The sequence below is a fragment of the Bos taurus genome, chromosome X, assembly GCF_002263795.3.
Source record: "Bos taurus isolate L1 Dominette 01449 registration number 42190680 breed Hereford chromosome X, ARS-UCD2.0, whole genome shotgun sequence".
Lineage (NCBI taxonomy): Eukaryota > Metazoa > Chordata > Mammalia > Artiodactyla > Bovidae > Bos > Bos taurus.
Window position 1 is genome coordinate 56,837,668 of NC_037357.1, and position 22,885 is coordinate 56,860,552.

A 22,885-nucleotide genomic window follows, 5' to 3' on the forward strand; every position below is an offset into this window, starting at 1 on the left:
TCAGACACCCCTGTGTCTATCCCAGGAAGTCCTCTTAGGACAAAAGAGGAGACGGGGGCGAGCTGCAGCGGTCAGGGGATGTAGGTTACAAAGAAACATGCAGGGTGTATTTCTAGCCTTTTTTCTTAGAATCTAGAGTCTCATCCTCAGGTAGATGATCTAAGAAGAATAAGCCCTGTGGAGGCTTTCAGCAGCCATCTATGAAGATCCCCTGGAGGAGGAAATGACAACCCACTCCGGTATTCTTGCCTGGGAAATCCCATGAACAGAGGAGCCTGGTGGGCCCCAGTCCATGGGGTTGCAAACAGTTGGACACGACTGAGCACACAGAGACATGAAGATCCAGGGTTGGTTTCTAATTTCTCGAGCTTTCAGCCCTGAGGACCAGAGAAAGCTTAAAAGAGCCAATTCTGCTCCTTTGAGAGCTACCAGTCCACAGGCTTAGAGGTTGAGAACAGTGAGGGGTGAAATGAAATGACTACAGAAGTCGGAAGGCATTAGGGAGTGTCTGGTCACTGAGATGGCCCTTGCTCGTCTTCCTTGATGAACACTCTGATTGCTGTGGTCCCTAACCTGTGAAATGCTCCCTCCCTCAAAAATCAGGACTGTTCTACAGTCTGGATCACACGCGAATCTCAAGACCAAAGGGAGAAACAACTTACCAGGTGGGCCTGGTAGGCCTGGCAGGCCTGGCAAACCATCTCTGCCAGGGAGACCAGCTGCCCCCGTTGTGGTCCGGCCAGTGTTTCCTCGTTCCCCCTTCAGGCCTAGAGCTCCCTGGGGCCCCAGAGCACCGGGGCCACCTGGAAGGATAAGCCCATACAAAAATGTTAATCACATCAGCCTCCTCTTCAGGGGAGTGCAATTGGTGCCATATGTTAGACACTAACTCCAAGGAAGAGTTTGGGAAAGCATTTGCCCCTCTCCTGCAGCTAAGTTAAAAGGGTCCCTAGGAATCATCTAGCTTAACCTCCTGGGAAACAGAGGCCCAAAGATGTACAGAAACATGGTCAAGGGCCTAGAACTTCTCAGTAGCAAACATGAGAGAGAAAACTGGGACTCCAGCCCCCCATTTCTAGATTTTTTCCACCTTGGTGCTAGGATCAGCTGTACCTCCTCCAAGGGGCTGTTTTATTTTTTTTTTTTAATTTTTATTTTTTGGCTGTGCCATGTGGCATGTGGGATCTTAGTTACCCAACCAGGGATCAAACCTGTGCCCCCTGCATTGGAAGCATGGAGTCTTAACCACTGGACTGCCAAGAAGTCCCTTGTGGGCTGTTTTAAAAGCATAGATATCCTTACAGAGGCCCATCTCTGAGGAATTTAGAGACTGCTGTTTTTAAAAGTAATGTCTGGCTTTGTATTTGGGATATCAGTGCCTCCCAGACTCTGTTATGCCCTTTCTCTTTTTACTGCTAATAGAGTGACATATGGGCGTGTGCCTCCAATGACTGTTTCAAGGGCGTCATCCACAGGATCCCGGGGCCATTTACTGCCTGGGTTAAGCACACAGTGAAGGTCTGGGTACAAACTTTCCTCTAGGCTTTTGTTAGCTCCCTCTGGCCAGCATCAGCTGCAATGGCACACCCACAGAAGAGTGACAGGGCCTCGGCAGTCTAAGCCAGGCCTCCTCACTGATGGTCTAGGCCTCACTGATGGCCTATCCATGGTACATTACTGAGGCCAAAGGAATGCTGCTTACCCAGGCCCTTTTCTTATGTACATTTGGCCTTGCACTCACAGTGGGGAGCTTACTGACTAGGTCTACCTTTCTTTTGACTTTGGTTAACTAAGTCCCCAGACCAGAGGTATAGCAGGGGATGCTGAGTGCCAGAGTGGATAGAGGACAAATCTGTGGAGTTGGTGGGTTGGTTTGTTTCACCTGGTAAAGCTGGTAATCCAGGGGCGCCAGGAGGGCCAGGTAGGCCCTGTATGCCTTCATCTCCTTTAAGGCCTGGGAGGCCTGGCATACCAGGGTCTCCAGGATAACCTGGCATTGCAAAGAAAAAAAAAAAAGCAGTAAGCAAACCAAAGGAGGCCCACAAATGTTACAAAATGCCTCAAAAGAGTTGCAAGGAGATGTTCTCACGTTGGAAGTGCCTTTCTTGCCCTTCACAGGTCTCCCAGATGCTAATGTGCTCATGCGATGATGGGCCTATTTGAGCTAAGGCTCTCCTAGTGTTCAGAACTGGACTGGTTAGAGCTTGCCTTCGATGGTAAGATCTGATAAGTACTAGGAAGTTTCTCCTACCACTAGTAATCTTCTGTCATGTCTCGGACGTCTACCATTTGGGTTAAGGTGTTGAGGTGTACCCTTCAAGTTTGCACAGGTTTCTTGGTCGTGGAACACAGGAAGCCACTGTCAACTACCAACACCTCAGCTTTAATGAGTTTACCAGACAGGGCATGGGCCTGAGAGGATGTGAGGAGAGGGATTAGTTAGGAGATCCAAGTGGATAGGTACTATAGCAGAAGCCTTTGGTTGAGCATCTGGATCTCTGGAGAAGCCAAAAGGAAGAACTGGACGCATATAGTAACTACAACAAGGAGAGGTAAAGACAAACTTCCAAAGTGTCATACTACTGAGCATTGTTGACCACTTGTTCCCCTAGCTAAAGATACTTTCCCACTTCCTGTGAAATTGTTAAGCTCAAGCATGCATGGGATCACATACATGAGACTCTGTGTGTCCCATTGCATCAGGCTGAAGTTACCCTAGCTGAGAGGATATGAATCCTTTCCTAAGCATCACTAGGAGGACCATTTTTAGCTAATTGAGACCCAGGCCAATGCAAATCCCAGATTGGCGACCTAACACAAACACGGATTAATGGGGATTGGCTTGTTTGCCTAAAACACTGGAGTTCAATTTATTCCCCAACTTCAGGATCCATGAATGGCCCTTGTGGGCGTTGGGTTTAGCAGCAATCCAATGGCTGACACAGTATCCTTTAAATAATTACAGGGGATATAGAATTCAACTTTCTGTTTTTTCCCACTCAACTCAATGAAAAGTTGCACCTGAGATCACAGCACCATCTGTATCGATGAAAATATCTGGGCCTGGCAGGCCAATGCCACCTTTTTCACCCTGCAAAGATTAAATCCATTAAACACAAATATTTCTGTGACCTCATCACCTAAGGTTATGTTCCCTCAAAACCATTCCCCAAGACAATGAAAGATTCCTCCTTCTGTAACCTCTTATTTTTGAGGGCCAAATTGTCCATAGGTTAATTTCAAAGTCCAATAAATTTAAGATGAAGGTGACACAAGGCAGGCTGGAGGCCTGACACTCAACTGCAAATCTGTTGAGGACAAGGGGTCCTGATTTATGTTGTAACCTGACTCCAGGACAATCTGCTTCTGGACCTGGGAAACATATTGCAGGAAGAAACAATATGGCTATATTCAAGAGGTTCTGAGGAGGGGATAGAGTTTTAACTTTCTTTCCCATGTTCGGCAGGCTTGAAACTGCTACTGTCACTGCCCTTGTTATTGGATGACATCAAGCTGAGGAAGTTAAAAGAGTCCTACTTTTCTCAAAAGAGGGACTCAGGTACCAGAATCAGATAGAGTGGCATATCCAGGGCGGGGTGGCAGGAGCCCCTTGCCCCAGGTTCAGGCAATAAGGGGGGTGCATTGTCTGAAAGAATTTAAGAATGATAACAAAACCCCAAAGTTGCTGATTCTAAATGATATCAAGAATAGAATATTTCTCCTTGTAGGGATGGATATGCTCTCACACCCTGACCGCCACTCTTTAGTTTATCACTGATCAAGTCGTCTCTAAGGAATGATCATCAGCTTTGTGTGTTCAAAGTAGCTTGCATGCATTTGGGGTAAAAAGGGTGACATCTAAAATATCAAAACACTAAAAAATACTCCATCTCATTATGTAGGCATTTGCTATGATCTAAATGTTTGTGTCCCCTGAAAATTCATGTTGAAAACCGAATGCCCAAGGTGATAATATTAGGTGGTGAGGCCTTTGGGAGGTGACTAGGTCACGAGGGCAGAGCTCCCACCAGAACTCAACCATACTGGCACTCTGATGTCAGATTTCCAGCCTCCAGAGCTATGAATAATAAATTCCTCTTGTTTATAAGCCACCCAGTCTGTGATATTTTGTTACAGCAGCCCAAATAGACAAAATAGCATTTATACTAATTCCTTACCCTTCCATCTTCCCAATCCTGGATTTTCACTTCCCACCAGCATTACCTTAATTCCTGGGAATCCATTAAGCCCGGGGAAACCTGAAGACCCCTTCCTGCCCTGTGAAAGAAACATAGTTACAACTAAATTTAGTGTCTAAGTGCATAAGAGAGGTTGGTTTTTGGATTAGGCCAGGACAAAAGGCACAGGGATTTTTGGCTTGCATTCCAGAACATGCATAGATTGTACCTGACTCTGAAAGCAATGAAATATTCCAGGAAGCAATATGGTGCTAGGTAGCCAAACTGCATGTTAGTGGGTACAAAGACCACAAGGCTAGAGATGAATATAAGCAGGCTGGCATGGCTAGGCCCTGATATCATGTTAAAGAAGTATGACTGCATTATGGTACCGAATTTGCTGCACACTCATCTTCTTGGGTAAAAACAAAAGAAGTGAGTAGCTGAGATTCTATCAACCAAATAGAGGTAGACAATTTGCATTATAAGCGGTGTTTCCCTTTGGATGGATGGTCATGTTAAATAAAGTAGGAGGGCCTTTTGGTCAGGATTTTATACACCGAGACTTTAATGATATTAGCCAAAATACCTGACTCCCCGGAGGGCCTTGGACTCCTTCTAAACCCATGGGACCCTGTAAAGAGAATAGAGGTACCTTAGAAAGATTAATAGCCCACAGTAGACAAAGCCACTAGACTTACATAACAAAGCTCTCCAACTGAGTTCAGGATTTAGCAGCCCCTAAAAATCAGGTAAGAGAATGTTCCTAGACTTGGCTTAATGACTTCTTTCTATGCACTAATCCATCAGGCTGAATAGAGGCACAGGGAATTTTTAAAGAGCTAAATAAATGGAAACATTTTAAGTAGTAGGTGGAATTTGGTAGAAGGGCTGGGTGGTATTATACTTAGTCTGCATTAGTTCCAAGTCAAGAGATTTTTAAATAGATTGTGGGAGGGCCTCTTGTCTCTCACCCCAAATGTATTCTTTGTTGGTGATTATATGTTTTCAAGACAAGGGAGTAGAGGATAGTGGAGAAAGAAATGGCAGCCTAATGGATGAACATTGCTGAATACTCAAGACTCTTAACAAGCTTCATGACCAAGCTAAAAACACAATGAATTAATTCTCTGAAATGTTGCTTCTTTAAGGTGAAGGTTGGCCAGTTGTTTACAAGCTAAGACCCAAGTGCCTGAAGCTAGAAATCAGAGAGGCTAACAGTTAGTTCTCCACTTGAAGTGAGATTATTATTGGAAACTATTGACTTCAAATTCACTATGTTCTAGAACTTCCCAGGCTGGTTTCTGTTCTATAAAAATTGCACTTGCGCCTCTCTCTTGCCTTCCTGCAAATTTCCCCCTCCCAGGATAGGATGGAATGAAAGTAAGAAAACATTCACATCATTCTTTAGCCCAGAAGATGATTATATGTGAGGACAAAAAAAGAGTAAATGTGCTGAGGAGCCCCTGGTGTAGAAGGTACATCATTCCTTATTCAAGGGAACCACTAAGTCAAGGGAATGTGGCAGAGAAGAGGAAGAGGACTTAGGGACCTGCCTGAGGGTTTAGAAAGAGAAATAAGAGAAGCTTAGGAGTCCATCAGGTTATATAATAGAAAGATGCAAACAAGAAAGAAAATGGACCAGCTGACTTCACAGATCCAGGCAAGCAATATTCCATATTCATACCCTAGGTCCTGGCAAACCAGGAATTCCCTTTTCTCCTTTTTCTCCAGCAATTCCAAATCCCTAAAGGAAAAAAGAAACCACAAGTTATAACATTGATTTCCTCATAGGTCTCCTGGCTCCATCCAAAGTGAAAGTGTTAGTCACTCAGTCATGTCCGTCTCTTTGTGACCCCACGGACTGTAGCTCGCCAGGTTTCTCTGTCCATGGAATTCTCCAGGCCTAGAATACTGGAGTGGGTTGTCATTTTCTCCTCCAGGCGATCTTCCTGACCCAGGGATTGAACCCAGGTCTCCTGCATTGACAGGTGGATTCCTTACCACTGAGGCACCTGGGAAGCTCATTTCTATCTAGGCATGGTCTAGAACCTTGCAGGCCTTAGGAACATTCCCAGAGGGACTGCAAGATGGTCACCAACCTCTCCTGCCCTGCTCACAGGAGGTGAGGGCATGCAGGCATGGACATGACTTGAGGATCTTCCAGGGACAAGCAGAAATCCCAAAAGCAGAGTGAATGAGAGCACCTCCTCCCCTCTGGGTCCAGGGGAAGCATATTCGAAGAATTCATTGCTAAAGTGGATAAAGTATTTCACGACAAACATAATTGAGTTACTTTGTTGTCAGTGTTTAAAGTTGGACTTTCTGGAGCATAGATTTTGGAAAATAACATTTATGCCTATTAGAGTAAAGAAGGCAGTGAAATCTTCTCACAAGGAAGCTTGTGAAAGACACTAAATGTTATGGCACACGTCCTGTTGTCCTCTTGATGTGATCTGGCTCAGCTGGTTGTAAAAAGCACTGCTCCAAACCCATTTGTAGAATAGTTTTTTCCTTCTTCTTTCATCCTTACAGCATTCCCATGGGTACAGTTGCTTGGCTCCCTTACCTTTCTAGGCCCAAGTTTTGTTTTTTGTTTTTTTTTTTATGTGAGTTTTTTTTCTTGTCGTTGTGGTTGTTGAGGTGAGGAGTGTATATCTGTTAAGGATCCAATTCAAAGCAGGCTTTGGTTCCAGCTTATCTTTTCTTTTTTCTACATCTACAGCTAGGAGTCAAAGAGCTCAGCCCTCACGCTGAATAGAATTTCTATTTGAATGGTTTGTGGGTCAAACTGAATGCAAACGTCTTTGAAATCTTAGTTCTGCAGCTCAAATTGGACACCAAGGCATGATGCCCCCTGGTGGCATGTGTCTACTGGCGTCTGAAGTCAAACACTTCATGGAGCCTTCCCTGGCCTATGGCAGGAAGCTATGGCAGCCTGGAATTTTCCAGGCAAGAGTACTGGAGTGGGTTGCCATTCCCTTCTCCAGGGGATCTTCCCGACCCGGGGATAGAACCCAGGTGTCCCACATTGCAGGCAGATGCCTTACCCTCTGCACCAGCAGGGAAGCCCATGGCAGCCCAAGCTGCCCCCAAACTCTTCAAGCACTAAAATGGGTTCTAGATGAAAGTCTATGAGCAAAAGTTCTGTATCACATTCACTTCTGTCTCCTCCAAGGCATGTTACTGTAGGATGAACACACACAAGGTGGTCTAATACATATTTGTTGAACTAAATCGAACAGTGACCCAGGGAACAAAAGTGTTCAAAAGGGTGAGGGGAAGAATGTCCAGGAACCATCTCACAGCCCCTACGTATCTTGTCCACAGTTGTAAAGACAAAGGGGCCTTGTCCTTCTTCAGAAAGCAGAAGGAGCCTCTGGACTCTTGCTTTCTCAGAGAGAGGGTCTGAGAGCTTGAGCTACAATGTGAACAAAAATAAATACACAAAATGTTTAAAAAGGAAAAAAAATTATAAAGCAATTTGTGTGTGTGGGTTAAAGCCAATAAAACATAGATGGCTTGGCAAGATATTGGGCTGTAGACTCAGCTTGTCTCCCAGCACATGGAGGCCCCATACAAGGCCTGCTGAACAAGCTGTTCTAGCAAGATGTCCCGGGCCCCGGCCCTGTCCCAGTCAGTGCTCGTCATGACCTGAACTGCACCCACTGCTCTCACGCCCCTTCTCAGCCATGGCCAAGAACGCCTCATTAGAGAACTAGCTTAGCTGTTTACAGGTCTGCTCTCTAGGGGTCTTGGTCTCCTGGTATTTTTGGTTCAAGGATATTAGTGGCTCTGTAAAAACTCAACTTCAATCACATGGCCAGGAGTTGAGGGGGGTCGGCAGGATGAGGAGCGTGGTGTGAGAAAAAGGCGAGCTGCAAACACTAGGCTGCAACTAGGGGCTGTCAGGCCCCACTGTGGAGTGAAAGACACTCCGGCCCTCGGTCCTCAGAGACCTGCTGGCCCAGAAGGCAGGCTGCCAGGGTGGTCACCCTCTGCCCAGGCTCCTCTCCCAGCCCCCATAAGGGCCATGGAGAAGGGTGAGGCCCATCTGCACAACCAGAGCAGGAAGGCAGGAGGGAGGCTGAAGTCTGAAAAGAGGGGCTAAGGCCACAGGGGACGGGCAGGGAGTGATCATATTTGGGGGTCATTTTTGGGAGGCTAAACTACAGGAATCAGTTCAGCTTGGCACTGCAGGGGGACTTGAGATGTGAAACTTGAGAGGTTAGACAAGTCAGTCTTCCTCAGTTGATCCTGTCACACTGCTGCTACTGCCCACTCAGGGCACCAGAGCCTAGGGCCTAGCTTAAGTCTGTCAAGTTGGGACTACTCCTCCGAAAGACCTACCTGAGATGCCTGGAAAGCCTGGGGCTCTGCTGAAGGAGAACTCCCACCTGCCCAGTAGTTGCCTCAGCTCTACCCAACAATCACCTCAGGATTCACCATTTTGTTTTCTTCTCTCTCTCCCCCATCTGCCATGTTGCCTTACCCTGTGTTTGCTGGCACCTTGGAGGGCACAGAGGTAAATGACTGAGAGTCTCCACAGGAGCACCTGTGGCCTACGTGTGAGTGTGTTGCTGGGACAGTGTGGTGAAATGTGTGCAGCTGGGGCTGAGCCACAAAAGCAGAAATGCTGGGCCACTGCAGAAGGGGCAGGGTTAGGGTTAGGGTTAGGGTTAGGGTTAGGGTTTAGTGTTAGGGTTAGGGTTAGGGTTAGGGTTAGGGTTAGGGCAGGGGAAGGGAGAAGAGGTCTAGACCAGTCAGGTCGGCCACTTGTCAGCTCCTGCAAAGATCTGGGCTAGAATGGAAAGAAAACAAACGGTTGAAGGGAACATTTCGGATTCTCTAGAGATTTCTACCCTCAGTGCTGTCTCGTTTCTCAGTGAGTGTGGATAATTGAAAGCTGATGGGAGGGTTCTGGCTTTGAGAAGTGTGTTCCTTTCGAAAAGTTCAGAGTATCTGAAACACGTTACCACCTTTCTTGTTACAACTTTTCTGACAGAAGGCAAGAAGGTACCTATGAATGTCCCTACTAAGCAGATAGAGATATTAGGAGCAAAGGAGTTACAGGATTTGGCCAGGGTTGCACATGGAATCCATGCCAAAGTGGGCTGAGAACTCTGGTTTCTTGATTCCCACTCTCTGAAAATACACTGTACCATATAAAGAAAGGTATTTTTCCAGCTTGGATGTCTTTACAGTCAGCTGGGGTTTCTATTTGTCAGGTCACACTGTGAAACACTGGAAATGCTGAGCTTGAAAAGGCATTGCAGTTTATCACTGTTCATTGCTGTCAGTCTGTCTTTCTTTTACAGGGCAAAAGGGAACGGAGTGAAATTGCAGAAGGGAATTCCTCTGAGGTAGAACAGGGAAGGGGATGGGAAGGAGGGAGCCAGTGAACGGCAGGCAGAGCAGCAGAGATCACACAATCCACCACCACCATGACAAGAACCAACTGAACTGTAGGGGGCAGTGTGGTATGCGGAAAAAGCCTGGAACTGGCTAGTATTCAAGAGAACTGAATTTCAATCTCAGTTCTGCTAATAACTTGCTGTATAGGTAAAGAGTCTGGACAAGACTCTTTACCTCTTCAGGCCATGGTTTCCTCATCAGTACAGGGATAAAAGCTCAGCCCATCTTGCTTACATCACAGACATGACGTGTGACTAGAATCTATGTGAAATGCTCACAAAGAAAGGTACAGACTTGATCCCCCAACCCACTTGCAAAGTACTCTATATCTGTGTGGTCCAATGAAAAGATAATGTGAGCTACTATGTTATTTTCAATTATTTAGTAGTTTCATTTAAAAGTAAAACAAATAGGTGACATTAATTTGACAATGTTTTATTTAATCAAATATGTCATAAATATTGGGCTTCCCAGGTGGCGCTAGTGGTAAAGAAACTACCTGCCAATGCAGGAGATGTAAGAGATGCAGGTTCCATCCCTGGGTTGAGAATATCCCCTGGAGGAGGGCACAGCAAGCCACTCCAGTATTCTTGCCTAGAGAATTCCACAGACAGAGGAGCCAGGTGGGCTACGGTCCACAGGGTCACAAAGAGTCGGACAGGACTGAAGAGACTTAGCACAGCATAGCACAGCACATCATAAATATTGTTTCAACACTGAAGTAAAAATTGTTTAAAAAATGAGATACTCTCTATTATTTTCTTTACACCTAGGTTTGGAAATACGTTGTGTGTTTTATACTTACAGCACAACTCGTTTCAGACTGGCCACGTTTCAAGGGACTGGTAGGTGTTTGTGGCTGGTGGTTATTATATTGGACAGCACAGCTTTATACTTTGCAAAAGAAACCTGACGTACATCATGAGTTGATCTCAAAACAGGAGAGATGACCATTGCCATGTGACATATATACAGAAAGGTTCAGAGACTTAAAGTCCCAGACCTGGGGTTGGGGCTGAAGTCTAGGTATCCTGTCTCCAACATCAGGATTCTTTCCCTTTCTGAATCATTAGATTCTGTTGATTAAAATCAAAGCCATCAAACAGATGGTTCTCTGTGCTGCTGTGTCTCTATGGAGTAGTAGCCATCATCGTGAAAGCCACCTGTGCCACTGGCTCTACTGGCTGGGTTTTCTGGCCATCAGGAGAGACCCAAAGTGTTTCAAAGAACTTCAGGGAAGCACTGGAGTCCTCTGTTCTCACTTTTCCAGCCAGCCGAGACAGGCCTAGTCATCTTTGATTTATCCATTTCCCTCCCAACCCTGACACCCAATCCATGGAAATTTCATCAGCTCCTTCAGAACTCATCTTGTGGTTTAATAGATATATCAAGCAAATGTAGTGTGTTGGCCTTGTTTCGATTCTGATTCTGAACAAGGTAATTATTAAAAAATATATTTATGAGACAATCATGAATATGAATTCTGATAAGAATGTTAAGTCATTACTGATAATTAATTAGTGATGATGAAATCATCATGATATCTTTAAAAAGTCCTTATCTCTTAGAAATACTGAGGTGTTTGCAGTGAAGTACTATGTCTGTTACTGGCTTCAGATTGGCCATGAGTTGCTAATTATTGAAGCCAGGTGATGGGGACACAGGGGGATCATTATGCCATTCTCTTCACTTTGTATATGTTTGAAATGTTCCAGAACAAGAAATTTCAACTTTTTACGTTTTGAATTCATGTACTTCTCTCCATTTCCATTTTTATCACCCTAGTCCAAGACACTACCATTTCTCACCTGTACTGTCACAGTAGCCTCTGTTTGCTGACCCCCACTCCTTGCCCCTATTTTCCATTACCCCCCCCAACCTCCTACCACCACAAAGACAGATCTTCTTAAAAATACAAGTCCCAGCCTTCCAATGGCTTCCCATTACATTTAACATAAAAGCCACATTTGACCTACAAAAGTCTCGATGATCTGGCTCCTGCCTCTTTTTCTGGTTATTAGCCTTTCTCACTCTTCTCCACCCACCTACTTCTTGCTGTTCCTCTCAGGGTCTTGACACTGTGGTTCTCTTGGCCAGAAACACTCTTCCCAAACTTTCACGTGACTTGCTCCCTTATAATAAGCACATCCTCAGACAGGCCCTTCTTGACCACTCTGTCCAAAGTTACCAATTCCATTCCCCATCCACTCTCCATCACTTTGACTCTTTTTATCATCTATGTATCACTTACCATGATAGGAACTTGTTCTCCATTCATTTGTTTACTTGTTAATTCTCTCCTCTCCCTTACCCCTCTGCCCTTTGAATGTACTTTCCTCAAGGTCAGGGACTGGTACCTATCTGATTGTTATTTACTGTTGCAGCTTCAGAGTCCAGCAGAAGGCCTGGCATATAGGGGCCCTGAAAAAGTATTTGTTGGGTAAAAAAATCTAAGGTACAAGGGCATTTAGGAAAGTGAAAATAGGATCACTAACATTACCATTTACTGAACAATTGATAAGTGCCAGGCATTTATTAAGTCCTTTTCATGCATATTATCTCATTTAATCTTCATAACCACCCCATTATTGTCCCCCCTTTTTTGGTAGGTTAGGAAACTGAGGCTTAGAAAAGTTAAGAAACTTGTCCAAGGTCACATAGCTAGAAACTGGTGAAATTAGAAGTCAAGCCTATAGGTCTGTTTCAACTCTAGAGCTTGAGATAATATCCTCTAAGCTATATAAGTCACATGAAGAACCTAATGCCCCCATGGGTTTGAAAAACAAGAACATGTCCTTAAACACCTTCTAACAATGAAGATGGTTAAATTCTCTACAATAACCATAGGAGGCAAGTATTTCTGTTTGCTTTTTATTAGTATAGCTGTTGTCCAATCAGATCCTCAAATACATGTTGACCAAATAGGGAGACTTACCGGCAGACCAGGTGGACCACTTACTCCTGGGAAGCCCTGAGGCCCTGGTTCACCCTGGAAAATCAACCAAAGCTCAGTGAGTAGCAGCAGGCAGCAGTGAACATAAAGGAGATGGCTCCCTTGAGTTACTTGGGCTGGGCAGTGGGCAATCATAGGGTATCATGTTTGGGATGCCAGATGCTGATGCAGATTGCCCAGGCTTCACAACTAGTAACTACACCAGGATGTCTAAATTTAGGGAGCCTTTTGTAGTGTGGAAAGGACCAAAGTCCATGGCAGGGGAAAAAAAAAAAAAAAACTATCCAAAACAGAATCTCAAATGCCCAGGTTAATTGGGAGGCAGAAAAGATGATCAGCTGTTTTCTTTCCAGTGGAAGAAGCTGTTAAGTACAATTTCCTCTAGCAAATTACTGGCTGCAAAGACATCAATGGCTTTGGGCAAAGAGTAATGATTACAGTTTGGAAAGTGCTGCATAATACTCTAATCTGTCTTTCTTTCATATGCTAATTTACCAATTAGTACCCTGAAGGGGCTCCTTAAGGTTTGGGAATAGTTAGGAAGGCAGGGAATTTTTCATATGCTCCCAAACTGTTCCCAAAACAATGATTACTTCCTGTAAACCTGGAGGATGCCTAGAGCTGTTGCTTCCACAAAGAAATGGGACTAAGCACCTCCCTTGACTACAGGTACAAGATTGATCACAAAACTAAAGGGATCGCCAGGAAGGAATGGAATGCAGGTTACTAAAAGATATCTGCACAGATTAACAGGAAAGGGAAGGGAAGGGGAAGTCGCTCAGTTGTGTCCAACTCTGTGAATGCATGGACTGCGGCCTACTAGGCGCCTCTGTCCATGGGATTTTCCAGGCAAGAGTGCTGGAGTGGGTTGCCATTGCCTTCTCCAAGATTAACAGGAAACAGCCATTCAAATACAATCAGGTCTACACGCATATCAAAATACAGATTATAAAATATCTCACTTAAACAGGTTCAGCCTTGGTAGTTCAGATCAGGTGAAGTAGGGCATCTATTGCCACTTGGTAACAGTATAGCCTGTTTGCAGGGTCCAGTTCTGAGGGCAACTAGCTTCTTTAAGAGGATAACTCAAGAGCAACCATTATACCCTATTGTTCTATTACGGAGGGTTGGTAGTTAGGAGGAAAAAACTCAACTATTTAATGTTTGTTTTAAGTTATTCAGCATCTTGATAACTGAATCTACATAACTGAAACACAGACAATAGCACCTGAATGATTATTAAGAAACCCAGACACACTCATAACCATATAGCAGAAAACAGACTCTATCAAACTTTCACAAGGGACAGAACAAAGAAGGATTTATCTTTACTTCCAAACAAAAATCCATTACCCAGAACCTTCTATCTTAGTATAGTCTGGTTATTAGAGTTGAACTCTAGTATTAATAGGGAAAGACTTATTAACTTGTTCTTAAATGTTCACTACCTTGGATCCTTTCTTCCCTTTGGGAAATCCCATGAATTCCAGTTCTCCAGTAGATGGTGGGGGTCCTGCAGGACCAGGCAGGCCAACATCTCCCTGTAAGATCAAACGAAACATTAAGCAAAGCAGACACCACACAGACCATTTCTCCTGAGGATAGGTTTGTCCTCCAGATATAATTCACAAATAAACTGTCCGTGACTTTAGCTTCTTCACTCTCACCCTTGCAGCAATGAGGAACCAAAACTATCAGTTCCAAGAGGTGAAAAGAATTATAAGCCTGACCAAATGCATTCTGTACCAGCACTGCAGAGGGAGGAAGCAAGATGGATGAAAGGAAACAGCAGGTTCACGGTTTCCATGGTCATGCATGAAAGGGTGTTTAGAAGAAAGCCAAAAAAGGGTTTGAGCAAGGTGAATGGCAACCTCTTGGCAACAGTGATCAGAATCTAATTGGTCCAGTCTTTGCCAAGAGCACAAGCAGAGGCAGTAAAGTCTGTGTTGGAACACTGAAGACTGGATTTGCTCCCTGAAACAGTGCAGTCTACAAGAGGCAGCCACCAAGGAAGGGGAGGGCAAGCTCCCAGTCTCCCTTGAGGCTCTTAAATGACTTTACAGTTTCTATAGAGGGAAATATTAGTAGGAGAATGAGGGAAGGAAAATAAAAGGGAATGATAAGAGAGGGTTAAGAAGGAGAGAAGGGGGAGATGGAGGGAGAGAAGAAAGAGAAGGAGGAAGGATGGAGAGAAGACAAGCAGAGAAAAGGAAAGAGAAAATAGCACAATATAATACAAATCAGTAGGGACGTACCCAGGTGGAAGGAAGATAAAATAAATTTCAAGAGAGTACATTCATCAGACATGTACACTTCATAGTAGGAAGTGGGAAGACTACAATATTTGGAAGGAAAAAGACTACACAAGCCTATGTGTGCACATGCAGCCCTCAAGGAAACCCACCAGAGGACTCATGAGGGATGGGAAATGCTCACTTTCCAAGGTAAAGAGCCAAAGCCCCCAACACAAGCAGGCACACGTGTGCAACTAGAGACATTTCTGGAAGCACATGGAAAGCAGTGTATGTTCCAAAATCTATTTACCTTGACTCCTTTCTCTCCTTGGAAACCTAACCCCATATTCCCCTGGGGCACAGGGATGTAGGGAAGAAAAACAAAATCAATTACTAAATAAGTTCCAGGAACTTAAATTGGAATGCAGGTTTTTTTTTTTTTTTTTTTTTTTTTAGCCAGAGTATGTTTAACCAGACAAGAAATATCTCTGGGGAAACTAGCGTACTTAGTGGTAGGAAGTCAAATGCCCCAAGACAAAGTATACTTACATCAGGACCAGGGAAACCAGGGGGGCCAGGAGGACCCTGGATTAAAAGAGAAAAGAAAGAGTTAACTCTTGTTAGTTTCAGCCCCAAAGAACCTAGTCATGTTGAGAGTCACTGAGGGTAAGTCCCCTACCGGCATGGTGTGGCCCTGTTTTGGTATAGCAGATTCTAGCTCCTTCTCCCCAGAGTTCCTTTTTTTTTTTTTTTTTTTAATCTCCTTTGAAATTTCCCCAGTTGACCTGATAATCACAGTCATGCTAAGGTACTGACTTCATGTGTCATTCTTCCCATTAGGCCCGACAGTTTTAAATGATGACTTTTGGTGAAAGTAAATCAAACTAATCAGGGGTGGGTTTTCACATACTGGAGAGAGGCTTTCTGGGTACCACACAGCTAACTGGCTATGTTCTTCCTAGAACCAGTGATGGCAAATAGGTATGTGGGAAGAGCTCTCCAAGGTGAAGTGTTGAGAAAGATTTTTAAGTTGCTTCTGTGCTGAGGGTGGGTGATGATGCTGGTGGTATGATTAATTAGCAATGTCTATCATGGATGAGGGGAATGGAAGGTCACAATAGATGTGCTGGGTATTAGCCATCCTTGGGCTATACTTTAGGTTGAGCTAGACTAGGAGACTTTGGAGGCCCAGAGTAGATGGTCAGAGATTTTGATAAATACAGGTTACAAATAGCTCCTTATAAGAACATGCTTCACTTAAACCTCTAAGAACGGAAACTGCCTTTCTCTGCTAGGAAGGCCTACATTTACATAGGCTTTTAATCCAGGGGAAAGCATTCATGCAAATGCTGTGATCACATGGTAGATTTAGGCCAGTCTTACTTGCAATCCTGGTGGTCCTCTGGGTCCTACAGCTCCTGGAGATCCGGGTGCTCCTTGTGGGCCCTAGAGAGCAAAGTTTTTACCAAAGTCAAAGAAGTAAGACAGTTTCTCAGGAAAAACACACACATAAGAATCACACAAGAATGTTCATAACAGCTTTATTCAGAATACTTAAAAAGTGGAAATGTCAGATGAATGGATAAACAAGTTGTGGTATATTAATATCATGGAATATTACTCAGCCATAAAATTGAAATAATGCCATTTGCAGCAACGTGGATGGACCTAGAGATTATCAGACTAAGTGAAGTCAGTCAGAGGAAGACAGGTACTATATGATACCACTTATATGTGGAATCTAAAACACAACACAAATCAGCACATCTATGAAACAGAAACAGACTTACAGATACAGAGAACAAACCTGGGGTTGCCAAGGAGGAGGGGGTAGGGGAGGGATGGACTGGGAGTTTGGGATTAGGAGATGCAGAGTGTTATATACAGGCTGGATAAACAACAAGGTCCTACTGTATAGCATTGGGAACTATGTTCAACATCCTGTGACAAACCATAATGGAAAAGAAATATGAAAAATAATGTGTGTGTATATATATATGTGTGTGTATATATATATATATATATATATATATATATATCTGAGTCACCTTGCTATACAGCAGAAATTAATACAACATTATAAATCAACTATGCTTCAATAAAATCTTTTAAAAATTGTAAATGTCCCAGGTGTCCAGTGATAGAATAACTGATTAAAAAACCCAATACATCTATATAGTAGAATAAGTACTCAACAATATAAAGTAACAAATTATTGATATATGAAACAAAGAGAATGAATCTCAAAAGTTCTGTTCTAAGTGAAAGAAGCCAGACCCCAAAGCCTACATATATATTACTCTCTTTGTATGAAGTTCTAGAATAGGAAAACCTTATCTATGATAGAAAAAAATCAGAACAGTGATTGCCTTTGATGTGGGCTGACTGGGAAGGAGCAGGAGAGAACTTTCTCTATTTTTTCAAGATTTTTTTGACATGGACCATTTTTAAAGTCTTTATTGAATTTGTTCCAATATTGCTTCTGTTTTCTGTTTTGTTTTTTTGGCCATGGGGTATGTGGGATCTTAGCTCCTCGACGAGGGATTAAATCCACACCCCCTGCATTGCAAGGTGGAGTCTTAATCACTGGACCACCAGGCAAGTTCCCAGGTGAGAACTTTCTGAGGTGATGGGAATGGTCTACACCTTAGGAGGGGTTGAATTGCACAGAAATGTTTATTTGTAAAAATGCAGCAAATGCACATTTAAGATTTGTGTATTTCATTATACGTAAATTTTACAGGAAAGGAAAAACTGTAAACAAATTTCGAAGCCTAGCTAATGATAGCCATGCTGTAGTATTTAGTATTTAGGGGTAGGAGTATTATTGTCTGCAGTTAACTTTGAAATGCAGCAAAACTAAGACGGATTAATGGATGGGAGTGTGATAAAGCAGGTAAAGTACTAATGGTACACTATTCACTGCAAACTTGGTTCAACTGTGCTCTCTATTTGAAAATTTTCATATTAAAGTTATGAAAAAGCCAAAAACTTAAAAAAGAAAAAAACTGTTATATAACTATCAAATAAAGTAGACTTCGAGACAAAGAATGTTACTAGGGATAAAGAGGGGGCACTTTGTAACAGTAACATAGTTCAATTCATCAAGAAGATATAAAAATCTTAGTTGTGCATACACCTAATAGTGAGCTTCAAAATACACAAAGCAAAGACTGATGGAACTGTAAGGAGAAATAGATAAGTTCATGATTCTAGATGGAGATATGAACATCCCTCCTTCAGTAATTAATAGAACAACTGAACAAAAAAGTGAGGAAAAAGAAGATCCAAAGCACATTATTAACTACTTAGACCTAATGCATATTTTTTATATCACTATACTCTCAACCAGCTCAATACATACTCTTTTCAAGTACATATGGAATATTCACCAAGATAATTCCATAAGTGGGGCCATAAAATAAACCTCAACAAATTTAAAAGCATGGAACTATCCAGAGGGTACCCTCTAACTGCAATAAAATCAGACTAGAAACCAATAACAGAAAGATATCTGGAAAGTCACCAAATATTTGGAAATTAACCACCATGAATCCCCATGGGTCAAAAAAAAAATTAGAAGGAAAACTAGAAAATATTTTGAACTGTATGATGACAATATTAAAAGTGAGAGAATGAAATCTGAAGAGAAAGATGGTATGGGGAAAGATGGTATGCTCCCCAGTTTTAATGATAAGTGATAAGTTTAATGATAAGTGACAAGGTGATTGTGCTTAGGTGAAGGATGGAGAGATTAAGTGAAATCAAGACTTAGGAGGGAGAGAGAGTAGGGGTTCACAGGTTCCCCAGGAATATATGAGAGTAGAACATTGCTCTGACAATAACTAATAACCTTTGGCCTCCTTACTGACCACAAATCTCTTATCCAGCCATGAACCCTCCCTCCCTAAAGCTAAGTGGTTTATTTATCATGTCTGGATATGCAGACAAACACTGTATCTTTGAGGGCAGGGAAATGCATCTCCAGGAGAAGTTATGGAGCAAATACACTGGATGTTCTTCCACAAATGTAGTTAACCCACGATCTAAGCCAATGCTGTTCCACTTTAGGAGACCTCTGTGCTCTTGGTCTTCATTCATCTCTGTTTACAGGTATGCCTGCACAGATCTTGCTTATTGCCCACCTTTTCTCACATACTCTCTCTGTTTAGGAAGTGTCCTCCCATTGCCAGCCAGCCTAAATATCACTCACATTTCTTAGAGGCTACCTTCTTTTAGTGATGTAGCCTTAGGTGGATAGCATCCCTTTCTTTGACGCTGTTGTGGAATTTTTACTCCACACTCCTACTAGTTTTTCACATCCTGGGGGTGGGAGGTGGCTGTGTGTGTGTGTGTGTGTGTGTGCAGAGACTGTGTCTGCATTGTCTCAGAAATCACTCATGGCCCTTTGCTGATGGTAGGAGCTCAATATCTGTTCTGGAATGGAAGAAGAAAGGAAGGAAGCCTGATACAGGAAAAGAGGAAGAGAGAAGGGGCCTTTTTTAAGCTACTTCAAAGGCAAGTGGTGACAATGTGGAAAATCAAGGTAAAACAAAGCTCTTATTACTACACCTCATGGCCTTTCATGGACTCACTATTACTGAATCCCTAAAAGGAATTTCTCTATGGACTACCTTTTAAAAGGAGAGTGTTTTACTTCTTTTGTTTTACCTATAGCCCTCTGAACACACAGAAAACTTAGCAAATGGTTGTGCAGTGAAAGGCAAGATTCTTTCCTGATCATCCCTGGGTGAGATGTAGGTCCCTGGCCGAGAGGTCTGAAAGCCTGGTGCCGTGTCACTGGAGGCGGATAGTCCATCCCTTTAGTACATTCTTATTTTGAAAATGTCAATAGACTGATCGGTTTTACTCCAACCCTCTGGATTTTCCTTGAAGGTTTACGAAGACCTTCAAACATCATGGAGAGGAATGAAAAGGGGTTATCAGTAACTATTAAGCAAACACTGAGAGCTCAACACATAGGTAACAACTTACAGTGATTCCATCCAGTCCGGGCAGCCCAGACTCCCCCTGAGTAACAGACAAAGGCAGGACATTGAAGAGATGAATAAATTAAGCTTGTGGTATTTTACACATAACTGACCTAAGATGCACGGGCATAAAAATGCATGGCTGAAGCTTGAGCCTCCTCTGTCAAGGTCTTGTGTTTTAAATAATGCATGCATCAGACATAATCAACCATTTCTTTTTTTCTATGAAAAATCTAGACTCTAGAAGAAAAATATTATAACCTTGATTGAACAGGATTTCATTCTTTACTTGAATTAATTAATTTCCAACTTTGCTAGGAACTTATCAATTAGAGACTGCTTCTGTGGGCTGGTGATTTTCCTGCTCTTTTTGGAAGAAAGCAAAGCTACCTTGCTGTGCACCTTCATCCCCAGAGAATCTGTGCCCATATGTATACAAGGCAAATCAGACATTTCAAGGGAGAATCAACAGAGCATATAGTCTCTGATTACATTTTAATTACCTTACAGCATCTTAAGTCACCATATGAATCTGTAATATAACCATCCTGTGGAAATTACTGTGTTCCACTGGGTCCAGGGTCTCTTTGATTTTTGACAAAACCACTTAATCAGTGTTTGCTACAACAGTGGCCATATGTGGATACCTGCTAGTCTTACCCCACTTAGCTTATAGTAAAAAATTGGCTCTCTGCAACCTGGGAAGAGTACTGCCTGGGTTTTAGCTCTTTGGGAAGCTGGCTTATGCCTGTGAGCAAGTCACAGAGCCTCGGGCCACCTCAGTCTTTCTATCTGTAAAATGAGCCACATGAATTCGAGAATCATGAGGTTCTCTCTGGAGAGCAGCCCAGTTCCTCTCCTGTTCCCCCATCACACAATTGTTCTCCTGTTCAGTAGAGCTTTTATTACCACCTAGGCCACCCTGTTTTCCTCTTTTGGTGTCCTGAGCTCTTTGCAACAAAATGCAGGTACAGGCCATCCCTCTCCCAAACAGGAGCTTCCCAAGATGGGCTGCTCTTTGGTTTTCAGAAGCTGCAGGTAGGTTCCAATGTGCTGCATTATTAAATCAGTGATTTTTATTATATTTTTTCTTCTTTTTTTTTTAATATTATATATTTAAAAGGCAGTATCTTTTGAACTGTGAATTGGCAGTCAAAGATGCATAGTGCACTTTTTAAACTTCTGTTGGTGTGTACTGTGTGTGTTTCTGTGTGCTTCTTATGCTGAAAAGAAAGTTTTTCTTTATAAAAAATAAAAGTAAAGTCCTTTCCAAGTCTAACATGCCATTCCCACTATCATCAAAACCCCAAACCCTTTACATTCTTCATTTCCCAGCTATGTACACCCATCACTGCCTTCTAAAGAGCTGGAGATACCGGCTCCAGCTCTGTGCATGGGTAGAGGGCAGAAAGGTACCATCTCCAGCTAAGCGAGCTTGGGTACGTCTTCCTCTCCCATGTTGGACTTACAATAGGTTCCTGTCTGCTCCCAGGGAAATGATGGGCTCCTATCCCACTCTGCAAGGGATTAGGATCGATCCTCTGACACCAGAATTTACTGAAGGCCCACAGGATACTAGGCAGCCTACACCAAGTATAGAGCCACACGAATACAGAAGGTTCTTGTCAATTCTAGGAAGAGATGAAAGTTTCCAACCAGCTACAGAGTTGATGGACAATTTTTGCCGACAGCCAGGGGCCCAGCAAGGGTGACGGGCTGGTATGCAGATAGAGAAAAGGGCAGAGCTATGATCCTGGACTGGTGGCCAAGCTAAGATGGGTAGAGACACACATGGCTTCAAACCAAGGTATGCGGACATCAAGGATTCTGGAGTAGAACAAAGGCATCTGCCTTCAGGAAGTATCTCGGCCTGTCAAGGAAAACGACACCCATGCACACAGTTTGCTGATTTGTCCCCTATTTTTGGTCTTGCTCTGACAAAGCAAATCTCTTTGACAGTATGGTTGCAAACATTTCTGTCAATGTTTCCACCACAAAAAGTTCCAGATCCTTTTTAAATCCAGCTTGGTCTGTTCCTTAAATAGAGATGCAGATGCTAGTTCCAGAAATGTTTTCATTGGATGCGGTGCTCCATCCTGGGGGAACTCAGCTTATAGCCTACTCAGCTGTCTGCCTAAAAGGCTCTTACCTTCATTCCTTTGAAACTACCTTGGGCAAGGACAGGTTCACCTTTAGAGCCTTTCTGACCAGGAAGCCCCTGCGTAAAATAAGAAAAATTTGTGAAGTAATGTGCACGCGCGCGCATGCACGCACGCACACACACGGTATTAATAGTATGATCTGATCATATGGAAAAATAAAAGCCTGAAACCATGTGGTATATTCTATAGCAGCGATAGGCAGACAAAGTTCAGCCCATGAACAGGTGCTGTGTCTCAAAGCTATATGCCTGTTCCCCAGCCTCCAAGTCAGAGGTTTGTTAAGGAATTAGAACATAGATTTTGAATCTATTCAGAGAACCAATCTGAACATCCACATAAAATACACATGTCTCTTATAAGCCTATAGCTCACCTGCTCCATATGTCACAGGTATAAGTCACTGATGGGAACTTTGTCTAGGACAGAGGTTAGTGGACTTTTTCTGTAGAGAGCCAGAGAGTAAATAATATATACTTTGGGGGTCATATCTGAGCTCTGTCCTGTATTCTGTTTTTCTTCACAATCTTTTAAAAAGTGGAAAAAGAAACCACAGGACAAAGGTAATGTGGGCCAGTTTACAGATCCCTGCTTTACATAACCATCTCCATCTTGTGCTTTTACTATACAACTTCAGCTTTGATATCTAAGCAGCAGGTGTGTCTCACTGTCAACATGGAAAACTATTCAAAGTATGCCCAACCTGTCTAATCAGCCAGAGTTTTTAATGTCTCAGTGGCAGACACCAGCTAATATCTGCTAGATGTTGACCTCCTGGGGAAAATCAATGTCCCGATACCTAAATGGAAGTTGGGATTAGTGTTGGGGGTAGGCCTAAACTTTGGGGACAGAAGCATTGATTGAATGATGGATTCCCGAGTTCAAGGTCCATAGGTATAATAAACGTACCATGTGGTTCCCAAAGCACAAACTGTTTCTTTCCTAACATTTCTAT

At 43.1% G+C, this 22,885-nt stretch overlaps 1 protein-coding gene across 3 annotated transcripts in view; it reads right to left on the bottom strand.

Annotated features, from left to right (window-relative positions):
• Positions 1–22,885, bottom strand: part of COL4A6 (collagen type IV alpha 6 chain) — a 338,008-nt gene that overhangs the window by 35,643 nt on the left and 279,480 nt on the right. For all 3 annotated transcript variants that reach the window (XM_024988805.2, XM_002699886.6, XM_005227897.5), the window contains 13 exons: positions 21,921–21,989; positions 19,776–19,811; positions 16,164–16,226; positions 15,330–15,365; positions 15,091–15,132; positions 13,995–14,087; positions 12,529–12,582; positions 5,866–5,925; positions 4,768–4,812; positions 4,225–4,278; positions 3,022–3,091; positions 1,883–1,990; positions 663–803 (listed from right to left, as the gene is read on the bottom strand). In XM_024988805.2, the coding sequence (XP_024844573.1) occupies positions 663–803; positions 1,883–1,990; positions 3,022–3,091; positions 4,225–4,278; positions 4,768–4,812; positions 5,866–5,925; positions 12,529–12,582; positions 13,995–14,087; positions 15,091–15,132; positions 15,330–15,365; positions 16,164–16,226; positions 19,776–19,811; positions 21,921–21,989 (871 nt within the window). The remainder of the gene's footprint in view (positions 1–662; positions 804–1,882; positions 1,991–3,021; positions 3,092–4,224; positions 4,279–4,767; positions 4,813–5,865; positions 5,926–12,528; positions 12,583–13,994; positions 14,088–15,090; positions 15,133–15,329; positions 15,366–16,163; positions 16,227–19,775; positions 19,812–21,920; positions 21,990–22,885) is intronic.